Genomic DNA, 20167 nt, shown 5'->3' on the forward strand with positions numbered 1-20167 from the left:
CATTCATAGGAAAATGGATACATATTGAAGATATACTCCTAAGTGAAATAAATAAGTCCCACATGTGTAAATACCAAATAGTTTCCCTGGTGTGAATATTCTGCAACAATGCATAAGATTCTAATAAGATTACTGACATTTAGAAATGGGAGGAAAGGAGCTAAAGGTGTAGGGAAGGTGTGATACGTAGGGGAAGAACAAAAAGGGAAAAGAAAAAAATGTGAGAGAATGAAAAGATGAAAATAAAGTGTTTGTAGATGGGGAGGGGAGGAGGGGGTGAAGGGAGGGCAGAGGTAAGGGGAAAAAAATGAGAATCAAGACTTGCCATGTAAAGGTACATGATCCCAACAATGAATGTAACTGTACTGTATCCCTAAATGTACCAATAAACTCAATAAAAAAAAATAAAATAAATAAAAAGAGCACTTTATGATTGTTTAATGTCATACTGTTCACTTATTAATCTTTGATTTAGCATGGCCCTCAAGGAGCCTCAGTTAAGTATCTGTCTGCCTCTGTTTCTGCACATTACAAAATGGTTACTAAGAATGTATGCTCTAATTAATATTTCATTGTCTGTGAAATATATCATGTACTGCTCATTTGCTGGCATTCTAGTTTGGTACATTACCATGTAATGTCCTAACGATAAAAAGGGCACCCTTCTTAAATCACTAAAGTATATATTTTGAGATTTTTTTTTCTTTTCCTAACACTGTGGTTAGACTAGTGGCCCTAATGTAGCAGACTAACTTCTGACTTTGGCTTTCTTTGACCAAAGTGTGCCTTGACAGGTAGTTGGATGTGGTCTCTGGTCATTAATCAAGGTAAAATTAACTGAACAAGTGAGAATTATACCCAAAATTTTGGCATAGTTATTTAACTAGCCATTAGCATGTTGTAAGACCGTTTGGACATCTTTACACTTAAAGCAGAAAATCAGTTTGTTTCTTTAACTGCAGCTGTGGGATGCTACAAATGGAAAATGTGTATCAACCTTAACAGGCCATGATGACGAAATACTTGACAGTTGCTTTGATTATACTGGAAGGCTTTTTGCAACTGCTTCAGCTGATGGTAGGTGACCTACTCATGTATTTAATTTATAGAGGAATTACTACCCTGCTTGTGTCTGTCCTGTGGATCATCACCCTGAGAAAAAGCAAGAAATGGTGGAAATTCTATGTACCTTTTCTCCACGATGACCGTACATGTCATTGCAGGGTGTCTGTTATACTCTTTGTTTTTTTCTGTGTTCTCACTCTTTATTTATTTTTTAAAATTTAATTTATTGGTACATTCTAGGTAAATAGTACAGTTACATTCATTACTGGGATCTTGTACCTTTACATGCCAGGTCTTGGTTCTCATTTTTTCCCCTTGTCCCCACCCTCCCTCAACCTCCTCCTCCCCTCCCCACCTTCAAACACTTTAATTCCATTTTTACATTTTCTCATATTTTTTTCCTTTTCCCTTATTCCCTTTTCCCTATCTTTCTCACTGTCCCTACACCTTTGGTCCTTTTCTTCCTATTTGCTATTTGTCCCGTTAGGATCTTGAGTACTATTTTAGTTTTACACACTAGAGAAACTATTTGGTATTTGCATATGCGTGACTTATTTATTTCACTTTGAAGTATATCCTCAATATATATCCATTTTCCTATGAATGAATCTTTCTCATTCTTTATGGCTGAGTAGTATTCCACTTTATAGAAAAACCACATCTTCTTTATCCAGTTTCCAATTGATGGGCAGATGGGCTGTTCTGCACTGCAAAAGAAACCATCAACAGAACTAAGAGACAACCTACAATGTGCGAAAAACTTTTTACCAGCTGCTCCCCAGGCAAAGGACTATTATCTAAAATATATAAAGAACTCAAAAAAACCAGCCCACCCAAATATAAAGACCCAGTTCTAAAATGGGCATCTGAAATGAATAGACATTTCTCAGACAAAGAAATAAAAGCAGCAAGTAAATATATGAAAAACTATACTCTTAATAATATGTCACACACTGTGTCGCGTCCTTACCTTATGACCACACGTACATATGCGCAGGTCTTTGTTTCTCCTGTAATAATCTGCAGCATCATTTTGTGCATTATGTCTGCCACATCTTTGTGATAAACATATGATGATATGCTTTGAATTGTCTTTTTGGCTACCTTTCCTAATTCTACACTATGTTTGGTCATCTTACTGATGACCATAAATATGGTGCCATATTAGGCAGGCCTCCATTCCAGGAAGAGCACATGTGGTACTGACACTGTATCTCTCATTTTCCCATTGGCCATGTGTGACAGTATATTGTGTGTCATTTCCCTGTTACCATGTATTATTGTACACTTCACTTGCACCTTATTCTTAAAAACCTTGCATGATGTTTTACTGTACCTGCCACACATGCAGTATCATACAGTCTGTATCACCTCCCTAACAACCACCTGTACTGACATACTCTGCATACATAACATCTTCTGCACTGGTGTACACTGCTTTGGGAGATTGGTACATACATAGATATCTCGATTATTTTCAATCCCTTTACCCCCCTCCATCTCCCCCCTCATTTCCTCCCCTGTTTCTAAGTCTGCCTTCTGATTTCCTACAATCTCTCCTTTGTTTTATAACCTTTTCTTTATGTTTTAAGTTTCTTATACAGGGAAAATGATACAATATTTAATTTTCTGAACCTGACTTATTTCACTTACTTTATGGTTTCATGTTCCATTCATTTTCCTACACATGATGTGATTTCGTTCTTTATGGCTGATGAGTGTTCCACAGTGTGGGAGAGCTTAATGTGAGATGGTAAGATACTATAAAATTTAGATCACTCTAAAAAGTGTATGTATAAAGGAGAAGAAAAGTTAGAAAAAGTAAAGAAAAGAGAAAAAAGATATAAGGGTGTGGAGCTGAGAGAAGAAGAGATGTAGGAGAAAATAATGAAGGCAGAGAAAGGAAGAGATTGTAGCTGGGAACGTAGAGAAGAGATAAGGAGCTTGTATCCAATCATTCAACTGACAATCTGTAAGAAATAGCGACTGATGTGGTCATATTGGCTGAACCACCTAGAACATGATATTCTCGCTCCAGCAGCTGTAGCCAGGACTCATATATCCAAAGCTCCAACAGTCAAAAAATAAAAGAAGAAAAAAAGGATGACACTTAACCTTCTCTGGTTAGGGGAACTTTTGAACAGGCTCGCCCATCCTGTTGTTCAGGGCACAGTGGTCAGGAGCCTCTGGTGTCCTCCACAGGCTGGTGGGTCACAGCACCCCTTCTTTGGCAGTGTCAGCCTTAGGCTCACGGGTCCATTTTCTGCCCCAGGCTCTGCTGTTAGCTTTACCCTCTCCACCTCTCGGACTCCAACACTCTGCTTACAGCTGTGCCCCTGCCCCACGGAGACTTCTTCCATCTAGGCGGGAGGCAGAATAGCATCCCTGTGTACCACTGGGCAGTTTTTCTTCACCTACTCTTCTTCTAGGTCACTGCTGTACTTCTGCTTGCTGAGTTCCTATCTGACCTATGAAGCCCATGGTTTTGAGCTTCTGCAGGGGCAGATTTGAAGTGCTTTCTCCACTTGCAGTGATCACATGACCCTGTTGTTCACCTTTCCTTGGGATCTCTTTCCAACCCTTGCATTCGGTATAGTTTGGGTTCTGAATTCAGTTGGCAGGAGAGAACTCTCACTGGCAGGACTCTGTGTCTTTTCCTCATCCCCGAATGGTACAGGTCACCACTGTTGCAAGCCCCTGTGTTTCTCATTGTCTCACAGATTCCAAAGTGCTGCTTCTGGATGCCCAGCCAGGACCATCCCTACCCTTCGCCACTGGGGCTTGGCAGGTCTCTCCCAGCTACTGCCTTCTGGGTGACTCCAGGTTGCCTTCCCACAGGGCCCTGTCCTATGAAGGCAAATATCTTCATCTCTGGGCCCCCTGTCCCAGCAGGAGAAGATCTGGCCTGGTGGGCACTGGGCAGTGACGACGAGACTGGGTGCCTCTGGGCAGCTGCTACCCTGGGTTTCATGTTTTCCAAGATGGCGCATTCACCAGACCTGGGCTGTGTGCTGTGCTGGGGTCCAGGAGCATACCTGCTTCTTATTCTGTACACCTCGTTACTGGATTGCATCTCTTGGCCTTCTCCTTCAAGTTGCCTACCCTTGGCTGGGTTCTGTCTCCATCCTGTAGCTGTGTGCTTGCTGCCATGGTGAGTCTCTCATGTGCCCTGGGGGGTCCTGCTACCTCTGGCTCACCAGGATGGAAACTGCTGTGGAAATGCTAGCTCCTTGTCAAGGTTTTGAGAATGATATGTGGTTCTGTAATATATATTATCTCCATAGTAAACACCTGTGGGTTTTACTGTTTGACTCAAGGCCTTGAGAGCACTCTATGAAGCTATATAACATTTCATCTTATTACTGTCATATATCACAGTGCAATATCATGTCTCTCTGGACCACATGTGTCCCTGTAGTCTGTCACGTCCTTGGTAACTATGTGAAATGCTACACATTTCCTCTTCCTGATAACCACGCTTAATGTTGAGTCCTAATATCTGCATCATGTCTCTTAGAACTCTGTACAGTGTGCTATAGTTCATCTCCCTGTGCACAATTCATCACATTACACTGTGTCTGTGTTGTCACCTTGAAAGTTACATTTGATGATACATTATTTATTTCTGCATTGTTCTGTTGACAACTGGTTTTCACGTTCCACAATGTCAGTCGGATTAGAAATGAGCGTGTGCTTTTTCAGTGCCTTTGCTAGCACCTCACAACCACGGGAGATGCAAGGTTATGCCTTCATTACCTCACTGTAATCATGTAGGGTTATACCTGTGCACCACCCTAAAAGCAGGATGCTACTCTGTACCTAACAATTTCTTTGGCAACCATGTGTGATTGTATACTGTATCTATGTTTTCTTAAGAGGAACAAATTTTCAGTGTGGTTCCATACATATAAATAAAGTCATACATGATGTTGTACCCTGAATAGTACTACTGATGACGATATATTATGCTGAGGTGTCTGTGGCATTAACTAGGTAGCAGATCTGGAATGACACTATGTCTGCAAAACCTGCTTATCGAGCACGCATGGTGCTATCCTATGACTGTACTGTCTCTTTGGTAACTGTATATGATATTTAAACTAAGGTTCTTCTCTTTAATAAAAACACATATCATGAATGTCTGTCTGTGTTCACTTCATCCCCTTGAAAACCACCTGCGAGGCTGTTCCATGTCTTGGTCATTCTTGATGACCTCATGGAGTGTTACACTATTTCGAATCACCTCCTAGTCACCACATGTGACATGTGCACGTTAGTGATGAGCGTGTTTGATGTTGTGTCATCTCTGGAAGGCAACAGAAGCCGCTACGCTGTTCATCATCTCTCTGCAGTGCACAACTGTACCTCGTCATTGTATTATCTGCCTGACGCCTCACTGTGTCTTTTTTACGTCCCTGACAACCGCACACCATGGCATACGATGTCTATGTTATTTGTTAACCTTGTACAATGCTCACTGTGTCTACCTGAACTTCCAGCTGCTGTAGCCAATCCTACACTGCACTGGAATTATCTCCTTGGTGATAGCGCATGGTGCTTTACTTTCTGTCTCATCCTGACTCTCAGGTGTGTGTGCGTCATCTTGTCAGGACTGTGTGCATTGCACCTAGGTCATCGCTCTGATATTCATAGGTGACATGACACTGTCTCTGCATCTTCTTTCCAGTAGGCACATTTGACCATAATATGGGTTTATTTTATCTCCCTCATGACTGCAAAAGACACCAAGCTATTGGCTTCCTCTCCCATGTATCATGTGTGATATCACCTGATGTCTGCATCATCTCTCCGGTGGCCACATTCCCACTCCGTCTTGTCGCTGTCTGTGAAAGCATAGCGTTCTGCAGTGTGACCGTGTCAACGTTCTGACGAGCAGGCACGAGTCTACACCACATCGAAGCTACCCTTCTGACAGGAATGCGTGAGGCTACATATGTTTGTCTGGTTCCCCCAAAGACCACAATTGGCTCTACATTATGTGTGCATAAATACCATTTAAGAAATCTGGACAAGTGAATGTTCTTTACACTTTTTTCCATTAACTTTATCGGTGTATTTTAGGAATACAATATGCTAATATTCATTATTGGGAATTTGTACCTTTACATAATGTATCTTGGTCCTCATTTTTCCCCATTCCCCTGTCCTCCCTTCAACTCCTCCCCCTCCCTATTTATAAAGACCTTGTTTCAATCTTTTCCTTTTCTCATATTTATTCCTTTCCCTTCCCCGCCCCTCCCATTTCCCCTCCCCCTTAGACCTTTTCTTCCTATTTCACATTATCCATTATATAATTGTGTCAATTATTTTGATCCTTATTTACACTTTCAGTTTCTCACACCAGAGAAACTATTCAGTATTTACATGTGTTTCCTATTTATTGCACTTACGAGTATTGCCTCAATGTGCATCCATTTCGCTATAAATGCCTCTAGTTTCTCATTCTTTACGGCTAAGTAGCACTCCATTTTATTTTTTAAAAAAACACATTTTCTTTATCCAATCTCCAGTTGATGGGCAATTAGACTGTTTCAAGATTTATCTATTACGCACTGTACCTCTATAAACATGGGTACACATATATTGCTGTGGTATGATTCTTTTAATTTTTTGGGAAAGATACCCAGCAGGGAAATAGCTGGATCATATGGGACCTGTAATTATAGTTCTTTGAGGTCTCTCCATACTGATTTTCACAGTGGTTGCACCAGTCTACTCTCCCACCAACAGGGGAACAGGGCTCCTTTTCCCACACAGCCCCATCAGCATTTGTTGTTGGTTGATTTCTTGATAGCAGCCATTCTTTCTGGGGTGAGGAGGAATCTCAGCGTTGTTTCCGTTTGCATTTCTCAAATGACCAGTGATATTGAACATTTTTTCATATGTATTTCTACTTTGTTTGAGAAAAGTCTGTTCATTTCAGATGCCCATTTTTGGATTGGTTCTTTAAGTTTGGGAGGTTGTATTTTTTTAAAGTTCTTTATATATTCTAGTAGATCTTTGGCTGAGGACCAGATGGTGAAATTTTTTTCCCACGTTGTGGGCTATCTCTTCACACTGTTGGTGGTTTCTCTTGCTGTGCAGAAGCTTTTTAATAAGAAGAGATCCCACTTGTTGATTTTGTGCTATTTTGCCTGTGACTGAGGTTTTGTTCATGAAATCTTTTCCTATGCCAATGTCTTCACAAGTTCTACCTAACCTCTCTTCCAGCTGCTTTAGTGTTTCTGCTTTAATATTTAGATTTTTAACCCAGTTTGATTTTAGTTTAGTACAAGGTGAGAGGCATAGGTTGAAACCCAGTTTTTCCAGCACCATTTATTAAAGAGGCTATCTTTCCTCCAGTGAGAGTGTTTGGCTCCTTCGTCAAAGATGAGGTGGCTGAGTGTGTCTGGAGTTGTTTCTGCATCTTCTAATCTGTTCCACTGACCCTTGGGGTCTGTTTCTTTGCCAGTACCATGCTCTTTTTTTTTTTATTGAGTTTATTGGTACATTTAGGGATACAGTACAGTTACATTCATTGTTGGGATCATGTACCTTTACATGGCAAGTCTTGATTCTCATTTTTTCCCCTTACCTCTGCCCTCCCTTCACCCCCTCCTCCCCTCCCCATCTACAAACACTTTATTTTCATCTTTTCATTCTCTCACATTTTTTTCTTTTCCCTTTTTGTTCTTCCCCTACGTATCACACCTTCCCTACACCTTTAGCTCCTTTCCTCCCATTTCTAAATGTCAGTAATCTTATTAGAATCTTATGCATTGTTGCAGAATATTCACACCAGGGAAACTATTTGGTATTTACACATGTGGGACTTATTTATTTCACTTAGGAGTATATCTTCAATATGTATCCATTTTCCTATGAATGAATCTATTCTCTCGCTCTTTATGGCTGAGTAATATTCCATTTTATAGAAAAACCACAACTTCTTTATCCAGTTTCCAACGGATGGGCAAATAGGTTGTTTCCAAGATTTAGCTATTACAAACTGTGCCGCTATAAACATGGGTGCACATACTTCTCTGTGATATGATTCTTTCAGTTCTCTTGGAAAGATACCCAACAGAGGGATGGCTGGGTCAAATGGAACCTCCAGTCCAAGCTCTTTGAGGTATCTCCATATTGATTTCCATAGTGGTTGCACTAGTCTGCACTCCCACCAACAATGGAGGAGGGTTCCTTTCTCCCCACAACCCCGCCAACATTTGTTATTGTGTGATTTCTTGATAGCAGCCATTCTTTGTGGGGTGAGGTGGAATCTCAGTGTTGTTTTCATCTGCATCTCTCGAATGACCAGTGATGTGGAACATTTTTTCATATATTTTCTTGCTGCTTTCACTTCTTTGTATGAGAAATGTCTGTTCATTTCGGATGCCCATTTTTGGATCGGGTCTTTATATTTGGGGGGACTGATTGTTTTGAGTTCTTTATATATCCTTGATAATAGTCCTTTGTCTGAGGTACAGCTGGTAAAAATTTTTTCCCACATTGTAGATTGTCTCTTAGTTCTGCTAATGGTTTCTTTTGAAGTACAGAAGCTTTTTAGTAAGATGAGATCCCAGTTGTTGATTCTTTCTGCTAGTTCCCGTGCTACTGAGGATTTGTTCATAAAGTCTTTTCCTATACCAATGTCTTCCAGAGTTCTGCCTAACTTACTTTCCAGCAAGTTTAATGTTTCTGTTTTAATATTTAGATCTTTAATCCATTTGGATTTTAATTTAGTGCATGGCGAAAGATAAGGGTCTAATTTTAATCTGTGACAGGTTGATATCCAGTTTTTCCAACACCATTTATTAAAGAGGCTATCTTTCCTCCACTGAGGATGGTGAGCTCCTTTGTCAAAGATGAGGTAGCTGAGTACATCTGCATTTGTTTTTGTGTCTTCCAGTCTGTTCCATTGATCCTCAGGCCTATTTCTTTGCCAGTACCATGCTGTTTTTATCACAGTGGCTTTGTAGTATAGTTTCAAATTGGGAATTGTTACACCTGGTGCCATGTGACTGTTGCCTATAATGGCTTTTGCTATTCTAGGTCTCTTGTGGTTCCAAATGAATTTTTGGATTCTTTTTTCTAGTTCTGTGAAATATAGTGTTGGAATTTCAATTGGCACTGCATTGAATGTATATAACAGTTTTGGTAGTATGGCCATTTTCACTATGTTGATTCTTCCTACCCAGGAGCTACCATGCTCTTTTTATCACAGTTGGGGATTGTAATGCTCCCTACCTTGGACAAGTGAAATGATTTTTCCTTGGATGTCTTATTGTTTAGATTTTTTTGATTTGCCCCTTGTGATGAACATGCTTTTAAGAAGTCATATATCGTTTGTGTTACACTGAGTTTTAAAATTTTACCAGTGATTTTAGTTATTCAATCTTTATTTCACCATTGTTTCCCCTTTTCAAAATTATATCTGCCTACTTGCTCTCTTACTGCGATTTTTCAATGGCTGTCTTTAGATACAAGTCCTATTTATAGTGTAAATGTTGACTCTCTGAGTCTGGGGAATTTTATTCTTTTAAAGTAGCCATTTTTTTCACCTTTTCAGAGATTTTGGCTTTTTTTTCCTTTTTGTTGAGTTTATTGGTACATTCTAGGTATACAGTACAGTTACATTCATTATGGGATCTTGTACCTTTACGTGACAGGTCTTGGTTCTCATTTTTTACCCTTGTCCCTGCCCTCCCTTTATCCCCTTCTTCCCTCCCGATTTACAAGCACTTTATTTCCAATTTTTCATTTTCTCATACTTTTTTCTTTTCCCTTATTCCCTTTTCCCTACTCTTCCCACTTTCCCTACACCTTTGGCCCTTTTCTTCTTATTTCACATTGTTAATTATCCCATTAGGATCTTGTGTACTATTATAGTTTTTCACACCAGAGAAACTATTCAGTATTTACACATGTGTGACTTATTTATTTCACTTAGGAGTATATCCTCAAAATGTATCCATTTTCCTATGAATGACTGTAATTTCTCATTCTTTATGCCTGAGTAGTATTCCATTTTATAGAAAAACCACAGATTTTAGCTTTTAAAAACCAGCCTTTATCTATAATTAATCCACACATTTCATTTTATTTATTTATTTATTTTTATTTTTTTGGTACCAGGGATCGAACTCAGGTCCTTGCGCTTACAAGGCAGGCCACTGAACTGCTGAGCTAAATCCCCGGCAACACGTTTCATTTTAAATACCATTCACATTGACAGAGAGGAGTTATTTCACAATATGCCCTGAAGTAGGTGCTTTGTGGCAGGGCTTGTTTGAGGAACGTGGTGGATGTGAGTGAACAAAGAAGATGAATCAATGTCCCTGTGGAGTTATGGTGTGGAAAGGGTGACAGAACTGAGCAGTTCCACATGCACATTTCATGCAGGACGTTGGAGTCTGTAGAACAGTGAAAGTTGGTCATCAGCATGTGGGGAGGATCCCTGTTGGAGATTAGGATTCTAGGAGATGGAGGAGGACCATATATACAAGTTCAGTTCTTCTAGGTCATGTCTTTTTTTTTTTTTTAATTTTCTATTTTTGTTTGTTGGCTTTTCAGCAGAGGGGACTGAACTAGGCCTTTGCACTGAGCTACATCCCAGACCTTTCTATTTTTTATTTTGAAAAAGGGTTTTGCTAAGTTGTTAAATTGCCAAGGCTGGGACCAAACTTTTGATCCTCCTGCTTCAGCCTTCCGGAATGCTAGGATTATGGGTGTGTGCCATCAAGTAGTGATTCTAATCTTTTCTTGTTCGATAAAACATTACTAAAGAATTTTCTCTCTCTAAAATTTGAAGTGTTTTATATCTCTTTTCATTCTGTACTTCCTAAGAAATCCAGATGTTTGAATCAATCTTTGGCCAATATTTTTACTTATTTTTTCTCTTAATTCCCTTCTTAAAGTTATATCCTTGCTTTGTTTCTGTATATTGGAATTAACCTCAAGTCTAATTTTTTTTGGTGCTCCTATTTCACATTTATCTTCATATGATTTATGTTTTTTGAAGTTTAAAAATATGCTTTTATTAAATTTATTTTCTTATTTTTATTTTATTTTTGGTATTGGGGATCGAACTCGGGTCCTTGTGCTTGTGAGGCAGGCGGCAGAACCCCTGAGCTAACCCCCCGGCCCTGCTTTTATAAAATTTAAAGTAAAGTTCTATGAAGCATTTGCTAGCATATTCTTCAAACATTTTTGGCCCCATTCCTTTAAGGATTTTGAAACATCCAATTAAGTGGAAAGCTTTTTGTTTTTAATCACACATATTCTGAAATGGCAGGGTTTTGTTTTTACTCATTCTTTTCTCTACTTCCTTCTGCAGTCGACACTTTCAGAAAGGTAAGGAAAATCATTTGTTGAGAAATTTTACTTTTAATGTCCTGCCACAACTTGTGATAAGAAAGTATCTGGTCAAATCCATTGTAACTTTTGTCAGGACAACAGTTTCACTATTGATTTTTCTTCCTATGCGTATTTATCTCCTTCATTCTTAATTCGAAGGAAATCTACATATTATTTTTTCATTCAGCTATCAAATTTGTCAGCCAATCATCCCATCCATCCACCAATCCATCCACCCATCCGTTCACCCGTTTTTCCATCCATCCTACATTTTTTATTGTTTCTCCATGGTGTGGGCCTCCCTGGGCAGAAACTCCTCTTTGCATCGCATGTGGGTCTCACTGCTCAGCTCATCAGCTACCTCTTGGAACTTTGTCTGGTCTCTTTTTTCCCTCTAAAATCCTTTTTCTTTCTGGTTCTTGTTCCACACCTCCTCTTACCTTGGAATCTATTTCCTCTTTGCAATAAGGTCAGGGACAGTGAGGAGCTGCCTTCCACACTCTTGTGCAGTGGGATCAGCTTGCATTTAGAGGGCTAAGCCCTTGCTCTCACTCCAGGGAAGAAGAATTCAGAACAGAGCTCTTGTGTCACAGGACAGGCATTGGGGCCTCAGTCTTTGGGCCAAAGTACTGCATTGCAGATGAACTGATATATATCCCCACCCCTCTCAAAAAGGAACGGCGAGAGTTTACCATACAGCCACAAGAAAGTTCATCACCAAACTGGAAGGTCATGAAGGAGAAATTTCAAAGGTGAGTTGCTCTTTCACTTGGGAAACCTCATTGACTTTGAAAAAATAAACAGCGTACTCTGCATAAGTAGTTTTATTTGTACAAAAGTCTGCTCAACTTTACTATTTTATTCTAGAAAGCCTTTTAATATATCCTTCTCCAAAATGTAGCATAATAAGTGATTTGTAAAATATTTTGAAAGTGTAAAACAGCATTGAGCAAAAGACTTAACTGAAAATAATACATAATACAGCAATGTATGGAGCTTCTGAGGTGCCAGGAAGTTCTGTTATAGTAAACACTCAAGTTTATTGTGCCAAAAGCATCCTGTATAGCGAGTATCAAGTATTTTGTAAATGAGATGCAATTGAGAAAGTATTTCCTGGAAATACTCAGCACTTAAAGTTTATAATTATCCACTTTGAAATAAAAAAGTTGCATCTTAGGATTTTGTGTAAACTTTTCCCGAAAGCTTATTCACAGAGCAGAGCCGCCCAGTCAGTGTTCTGGGGTTTATATTTGTACCACCGGAACATGGTAGCTGTGATCTAGGGGGTCTTTCACTTCCCGACTCAGAGAAATTCTTGGTCTCGTGTCTGAGCTCATCTTTGCTCCTTCTTGATGGTTTCCAGCCTCTGGAGGCTCCATTTAGAACCTGGATCCGCCCCATGTGAGACTCTTAGCTCTCTCACCTCTGCCCCTGCAGCTGGTGGCCTTGCCCTTTGGCTGGGCAGAGCTGTGATAAAGCCTAAGACCTTCCAATAGCGGAGAAGCACAGAGGTGGCAGGAGGGCCTGGGAAGGTGGGTCATGGATGTCAGGGAGTCCAGGTCATGTTCCCAAGTAACCGGCTAGATAGCTAGCAACATGTCTGGCAATTCCTCTTAACTAGTATGCATCTGTACTCCAGAATGTGTGAATACAAGGAGATTCTTTGTTTTAAATTTTATGCTTGTTAAGTGACTATGTCACTTACAGAATTTCCATGTGACAGTGGCATTTCTATGGGGGCCGGAGCTATTCATTCATTCATTCATTCACTCACTCACTCAGAAAATGCTTTTGAGAGCTTCCATTGGCATTGGGCATTGGACAGGTAGGAGGACACAGTGATGAGTTATGGACACAGCTCAGATCTTTGGGCAGAGGACAGGGCCAAAGTCATTGTCTCCTGATGATCAAGAGGGAGCGAGGTGTGACTTCAGTCCCAGTCAGTTTTCTTGTCACTGGGACGAGGTACCAGGCACCAGCAATATAAAGGAGGAGAAGTTTATTTTGGCTCGGTTACAGTCCATGGTTCCTGGCTCCATGGCAGAAATGGCATTAGCAGAGGGATAAGTCATGGAGGCTGTGAGGCAGAGTGAGAGACAGGAGGAGGCAGGAGCAGAAACAGACCCTTCCAGGCCACACCCCCAGGGATGCACCTCTTCCCACTCAGTCCCACCTTCTAAAAGCACCTTCAGCTGTAGAATTCATCCAGTGGATGATCCCACTAATGAGTACAGCATCCCCGTGACCCAGTCACCTTCAAAAAGTCCCACTTCTGAACACATGAGACATCTGGGGGATGTACTACATCTAAAGCCGTAACTCCTGAAGGAATGGTGGACCACTTGGTGTCAGGCTGCAGTTCAGATACAAGTTAACAGTGCCTGGCACTTTGGAGGCATTCAGGCAGTAGTAATAGAAAGTCCCTTCATTCAATGGCACAGTGATAATGGGAATCTACGCTTTTAATTGCCGAAAGTCACGTTGCGGAGATGGCCTGGGGCTTTGCGTATGACACTCTCTGCCTTGGACCTTCATCCACAGCCAGGTTCTCTTTGTCTGAACAAAGGAGGAAGTCATCCTGAGTCTTTGGAAAGAAGCTGGGTGGGAAATACTCAAATTATAACAATGCTTTTGTCTTTATCCTTAGAAATGGGAAGGGGTAGTTGATTAAACTTTTCCATCTAGATTTTAATTTTCATGTCCATATAACATTTTTCTCATTATGAAGAAATTGTTCTGTGTAAAAGTAAACAAGTACTTTGCTGGAGAGATGACAGGTGATTAGTTATGTCCTATTTCTGTTGATGAAAATTTATCAGGAACTATTACATAAACATGCGATCATTTTTCTTTCTTTCTTTTTAGATTTCTTTCAATCCCCAAGGGAACCGCCTTCTGACTGGCAGCTCTGACAAAACAGCTCGAATCTGGGATGCTAACTCTGGCCAGTGTCTCCAGGTTCTAGAGGGGCACAGGGATGAGATCTTTTCATGTGCTTTCAACTATAAAGGCAACATAGTCATTACAGGTAGGGAGGGAGGTATTCACCATAGGCTTGGCTTTCCTTTTAAATTGACTGTTCCTAAGCTGCATGCTAAAAGGAAGTCACTCCCACCACTACCCCTTTTCCAGGGTCCCTGTCTCATTTTGGCATGTCATTCTGTCCCCATTATTTAAGATTAATTGTATCAGGACCCACAGGGATGAGTGCTGCCCCTCTCTGTAAGACCTCATGAATTTTGAATGTGAGTCGCTCTAGATAAGGCAGCAATTTGAGAGCCTGCCTTGTGGGTTAGTATATTTCTCCAGTCTTCCATGGATCAAAAGGTTAATATTCAATTGATGTCCATGACCAGGAGTAACCAAAACAAGTCAGGACCAGTGTTCTCCACAGTTGGTTTCATAGCCCATTGGAGGTTTACTCTGAGCTAAGTTGCTTTCTCTGTAGATATTTCTTGCTAATGTGCTAATATTTGGGCAAAAGAGAGCATATTGAGCATTTTTTCCTACCATTAGGAACTTCTTGTGAATTATTCATAGCAACAACATTTTATAGGAGTGGATTTAGAGCAGATTAATTTGTGTTGTGTAAAGGAGACACTAAAAGAAAGTCATGTCATCACATTAGTTTGGTGTCTCTGGCAGAGGGCTTGGCAAGGAGCAGGGCTATAGATAGTGTTGGGTAGAGATGCCCTAGGCAGGCTCAGAAAGCCAAATCTGCTAACTTCTCACTGATTTTTATTGTGTTGAGTCAATTTAAAAGTTGTCAAAATCATCTAAGAAGTTTGATGTCCCAGAATCAAGTGTGGTGTCATACTTTAGCTGATTAAATGTCTTCCTAGTTATACAACTTCAAGGATGATGAGAATTAGCCCCCTTAGGGCCCTACTTAATTATAGGCAAGCTCTAGAATTGTAGGCTATGTGTTTGGGCTTATGATTTTCTGGTGTTAACTAAAATTTAAGTATTTTAGAAACACTAGTCACTCATAGGCATATTTTATTGTCAACACAATACCACCTCCTTTCCCATGATGGCAGTGTTGTGGGAGGCAGCAGGAAGAGGAAGGCAGGTCGGTTTCCATCATCTCTGTGTTTCCTGTGAGGCTGGCTCTAACCTCAGCCAGTAACACAGCAGACCTTGGAGAGTTTAGGAAAGAATAGTAGTTGCTTGTGTCTTGTTTAAATGCTGGCACTAAATCCTTAAATTCTTTTAAGGTACTATTGATTTTTTAGTGTGTTCCAGAGTATTACGTGCTAAATTATACTGGGCAGTAGAGCTTCTTCAAACGGGGGTGACACTTCTGTCCTGTGGCCTGCAAAGCAGTCACTTTATCTGAATTTATCTGCCCTATTTTCTGGTATCCCCTGGTGTAATGAACTACATGCATTTTTTTTAGGGGCCACCTGAAGTTGGTTTCACGAATTGGCAGAAAAGCAGCCAGCATGGTCTTCATGTTTTCTAATATGTGAGGTGTGTTTGAAATGTGGGCTGTAGAGTTTGTACAGGATTTCCAAATTCTCATGGCCCTCTTTTTTGACCCTGAAAAAGTTGACTTGTGAAAAGTGAGTGCAAAGTAGACAAAATTAAAACACAAACAAAAAATTGTGAATTTTTTTTTTAAATCAGGTAGCAAGGATAATACCTGTAGGATATGGTGCTGAGCAGAAGTCGGCCGGTGAACAAACTCGCCAGCAATTGTGACCAAGACCTTGAGCTTCCCACACGACAAGCAAGCTATGTTCACATTTCATAAGCCTTTTTATACAAGCACTGTGTTCCTGACTTCACATATTTGACCAATAAAACTGATGATCTTGATATTATTTCATGAGGATGATTTCATAATATTTAGTGAATGCCACTAGTTATTCCTGTTGTGTTTTATTTTAATAGCATCATAATGCTGATAAGTAAAAACAGAGAGACTTACCAATATGTCTCCTAGATTCTCCTTTCAAGGCTATTATGATAATTTCTGTTGAATAAAGCTTTCTTCTGAGAAAATTCCTTATGAATTAGGTGTTTTCTATATGTTTGGGGGTGATATAAAGAAAGTAAAATGGTACTTTTTAATATATTCTAGATTGATGGAGAGCTAAAAAAGTGTAAGGAGATCTAAACCAAAGTTAAACAGAACAGACATACCAACTACTGAATTGGAATATGGCTGAATATTAAAAAGCATTTTTTCTGTTTTTAAATTATTTTTTAATTGATTTTATTGGTACATTTTAGGTATACAGTATAGTTACATTCATAGTTAGGATCTTGTACCTTTACATGACAGGTCTTGGTTCTCATTTTTTCCCCTTGTCCCTGCCCTCCCTTCACACTAAAAAGCATTTTTAAAAGGTTGTAAAACTGCTCAAATACATATTAAAAATTAGTTTTAAAAGTTAAAAGCACAAACTAAAATTAATGACATCTAAATTTAGAACAAGAAACCACATGGGAATCTTACAGAATCAATCTTTTTAAAGAAGCTTTATTGATATACAGTTGATAAAAAATCACACCTACTATTGTATATACTTTGGTGAATGTGGGCACATGTAAATGCCTGTGATACCACTATCATGAGCAGAGTACTAAACGTATCTCTTACTTCCAACAGTGTTATTTCTTTTTTTTTTTGGTGATCAGAATACTTAACATATAAGATCTAGCCTCTGAATGTATTGAAAGTATAGAATATTGTATTGCTAACTATAGGAACTATGTTCAGTATATCTCTATTACTCATTTTCTTTAGTACAAGTAGTAACATATAATCTCATTATCTGTCAGGAGAAATTGAAACTATTTTCCAGTCAATTATCTTAGCTCCCTCTTGCCCTTTCATATTATTTCTTTCTTAAATAGAGAAAACTCCAAACTTTACAAATTGCATCGTCTGTAAGATTTTTGCATAAATCATTTCACTTAATAAGTAGGAAGTGTAACAAATTTAGCGATGATAAGAAATATTTAGAAGTTTGTGTAACCTTGAGTCTTTACCCTCTCCCCTACCATCTCCTTTATTTCCCTGAGGAGCGCCTGAGTTCTTGTAAGAACTTTACAGGATATCAACTTATAATTTTGAGGGAACATGATAAAGTTGTAGAGTGGGGTCCCTAAATTATACATCAGTCAAAACCACCTGTTTCCCTCTAGTGCTGAATTTCTTCCTATGTTTGGAGTGTCAGAAGTTTTAAAATGAGTTTGTGGCTAATTTGTGGACCTGCAAGAGATGGGAATTCTAGAAAAGTTAACTTCAAGCTGTGAGTACAATGAGGGCGAAGATGCGATTTGGTTTGCCTTTGGGGAAGTGGTGGGTGTGGTGCATTGCTTTGAACAAAATTGCCTTTGCGAATCCTTTCTTGGGGTATTAATCAAGTAATTGGCAGAACAGTCAGTTGTCTGTGGATTTTACTGAATGATGAAGAGAACATTGCTGCCTCTGACAACCAGTGGACCATATGGCTAGCACACTTTCTGTTTGCTCTCTTATCTCAGCAGGTGGCAGTGTTTATCTTTTGGCAGATAAGTTCTTGTTTTTCTTACAGCTACAAAAGAAGAGTATAAAGAGTAAAGGTTTCATTCTATGTCCCCTGTGGATCAGGGTTGTGTGGGGACACAGAACAGTGCTCAGAGTGTGGTGTAGTCTAAAGCTTGGGATCCTTGTGGGAGATCTGGGGCAAATGAGTTGTTGCGTTAATTCCATGGCACCACACAGACGTTTTCTCATTGACCCATGAGAACCCAGCCCAGGAAGGTGAATAAGAGATGGTTCCTTTTCTCTGTATAGGTACCTCTGTTGGGAACCAGTTTATGATAATTTGTTTTCTAATGATGCAGTCCATCAAGGAATCCAGTACTCATATGTCTTTAAATACTAATATTTGATCAGAGTAAATATAAATGGTTTTAACATTTTATTAAAGTTTATCATGACTTCAGTGGGTTGAGAGCCTAGATACTGTGAGTACTTTGAATTTTGTTATTTTCATGTAACTAAACCTAAAGGGTTAAACTGGTTTGATTGTCAAAGATAAAATAAATCTGGGGCCTAATTAAAGAGAAGACTTCCTCATAAGCCAGAGATGCCACCTGCTGTCACCTGCAGCAGGAGATCAGAGGTTAAAGAAGAGTCAGTTTTATAGAACAAAAACAGGACATACTGGATGGACTGTCACTGACAAGCGTTCTACTAAGAGCTTTGGTGTGGGGAGAACTTCCTGCTGGTCTTCAGGTAATGTGGTCATCAGCTGACCGGAGGAGACAAGACTTTGGGGGTTTCAAAGGAAGATTTCTCAATGGAAGGGGTGTGTGTGTGTGTGTGTGTGTGTGTGTGTGTCCAGTTCTTAGACGAAGAGGTCAATAGCTGCCTTTTATTCTCATCAGACTTTCATAATGGCCCTTGTCTGAGAGGAGGGACAGTTGCCATGACTAGTTACTCATGAGTGGTAATAGTCTGCTGATTGAAATTATGGACTCTGGAATCAGAATGCCTGTATTATTATCCTGCCCCACCACTTTTTGGCTCTGGGACCTCGAGAATTCAAACACTTCCTGAGACTGTTATGCTTTTATAAACCGGGACTAATAACAGTATGGAGGGAATCTGCATGGATTATATGAGCTATTAGATACACAAAGAGCCTGATACAATAGTAAGCACTCATTTAGTGGGAGCTAAGATTTATGGACACAGTTTACGTGACTTGGATTTAATAGATTTAAGATCTAGGAAAGAATCTGTACATTTCAGGCACATTGTCTCATGAATATATTATGTCTTAGAGCATCCCTGCCAATAAGTGCTCCAATTCACTTGGAAAGAAAAGGGAGGTTAAAGACACATAGTGTTTTGCACAAGCATCTCTCATGAATTCTTATGGGAGTGTGAATAAGATTTGGGATCATCCTAACAAATGTGTTGTTCATAACTCTTAATCAGGTTTTCTGCACCTTTTTTCCCCCCCAGAGCTCTGAATTTCAGAGCAAGTTACAAAGCCTTTTCCAGCCTGATCTGTAATGGAAGCCATGGTTGGTGAGGAGGAAGATGTAATTATCACCAGTCAAATTGAATTTCAAAATTCTCCTTGAAACTTTTCCCCTCAAGGTAATAAAATTTTATTTAAAAGCTACAATTTATGAAATACTTTAAAATCTCTTGAAAAGGCAGAAACATTCTCCAGGGTGTTCTGATTTATTTATTCAAATTTCAGTGATTCATGCCTACTGGAGGGGTGCCCTAAAAAAGCCCTAAAATTCGGATTGTACTTGCTCACAGCACCGTTTGAAGAAGCCAGTGCCTTCCTCCTGCATTCCTGCAGGCACTTCAGACATAAAATCTTTCAGCAGTTGGTGTTTTGTTTTATGCCAGATGTTTTGATATTTGTCCACCCTCCAGAAAGGAACAGCTTCGGGTATGGCTCCTGGCTTAGTATTTCTTACCTCTAAGCTTTGCTATTTGTAGGTATTTCGAGGATGTACCCTCTCATCTGTAATGATGGAAATAGCGATTCCAGGGGGAAATGCCTGAATTTCTGCTTAATTCATATATGGTTTCCCCCTTCTTTGCCGAGGGAATGTATATTCTTGGACTGAAGAAATATCCCAGACATTTTTCCCCAGGCAAGAATAGACATGTCCTTTAGATGTGCTTCAGGAAAGAGGACAACCCCAATTCTTTTCCAGGCCAAAGACTTTTCTTTTCTTTCTTTCTCTGGTTTTTTTTTTTTTTTTTTTTTTTTTTTTT

General features: G+C 39.6%; 1 protein-coding gene across 3 annotated transcripts in view; it reads left to right on the forward strand.

Moving 5' to 3' along the window:
* Nucleotides 1–16299, forward strand: part of Daw1 (dynein assembly factor with WD repeats 1) — a 66005-nt gene extending 49706 nt beyond the window's left edge. The window contains exons 10-13 of one of the 3 annotated variants that reach the window (XM_010608142.2): nucleotides 963–1077; nucleotides 12097–12173; nucleotides 14287–14449; nucleotides 16051–16299. In XM_010608142.2, the coding sequence (XP_010606444.1) occupies nucleotides 963–1077; nucleotides 12097–12173; nucleotides 14287–14449; nucleotides 16051–16085 (390 nt within the window). In that variant the 3' untranslated portion in view covers nucleotides 16086–16299. Of the gene's footprint in view, nucleotides 1–962; nucleotides 1078–3785; nucleotides 4250–12096; nucleotides 12174–14286; nucleotides 14450–15820; nucleotides 15893–16050 lie in introns of those variants that run through there. The other 2 variants (XM_010608143.2, XM_033764666.1) reach the window with 2 other exon arrangements.
* The last annotated feature ends 3868 nt before the right edge of the window (nucleotides 16300–20167 follow it).

Source organism: Fukomys damarensis, unplaced genomic scaffold, assembly GCF_012274545.1.
Source record: "Fukomys damarensis isolate Sample0158 unplaced genomic scaffold, DMR_v1.0_HiC HiC_scaffold_16, whole genome shotgun sequence".
In the NCBI taxonomy this organism is placed as follows: domain Eukaryota; kingdom Metazoa; phylum Chordata; class Mammalia; order Rodentia; family Bathyergidae; genus Fukomys; species Fukomys damarensis.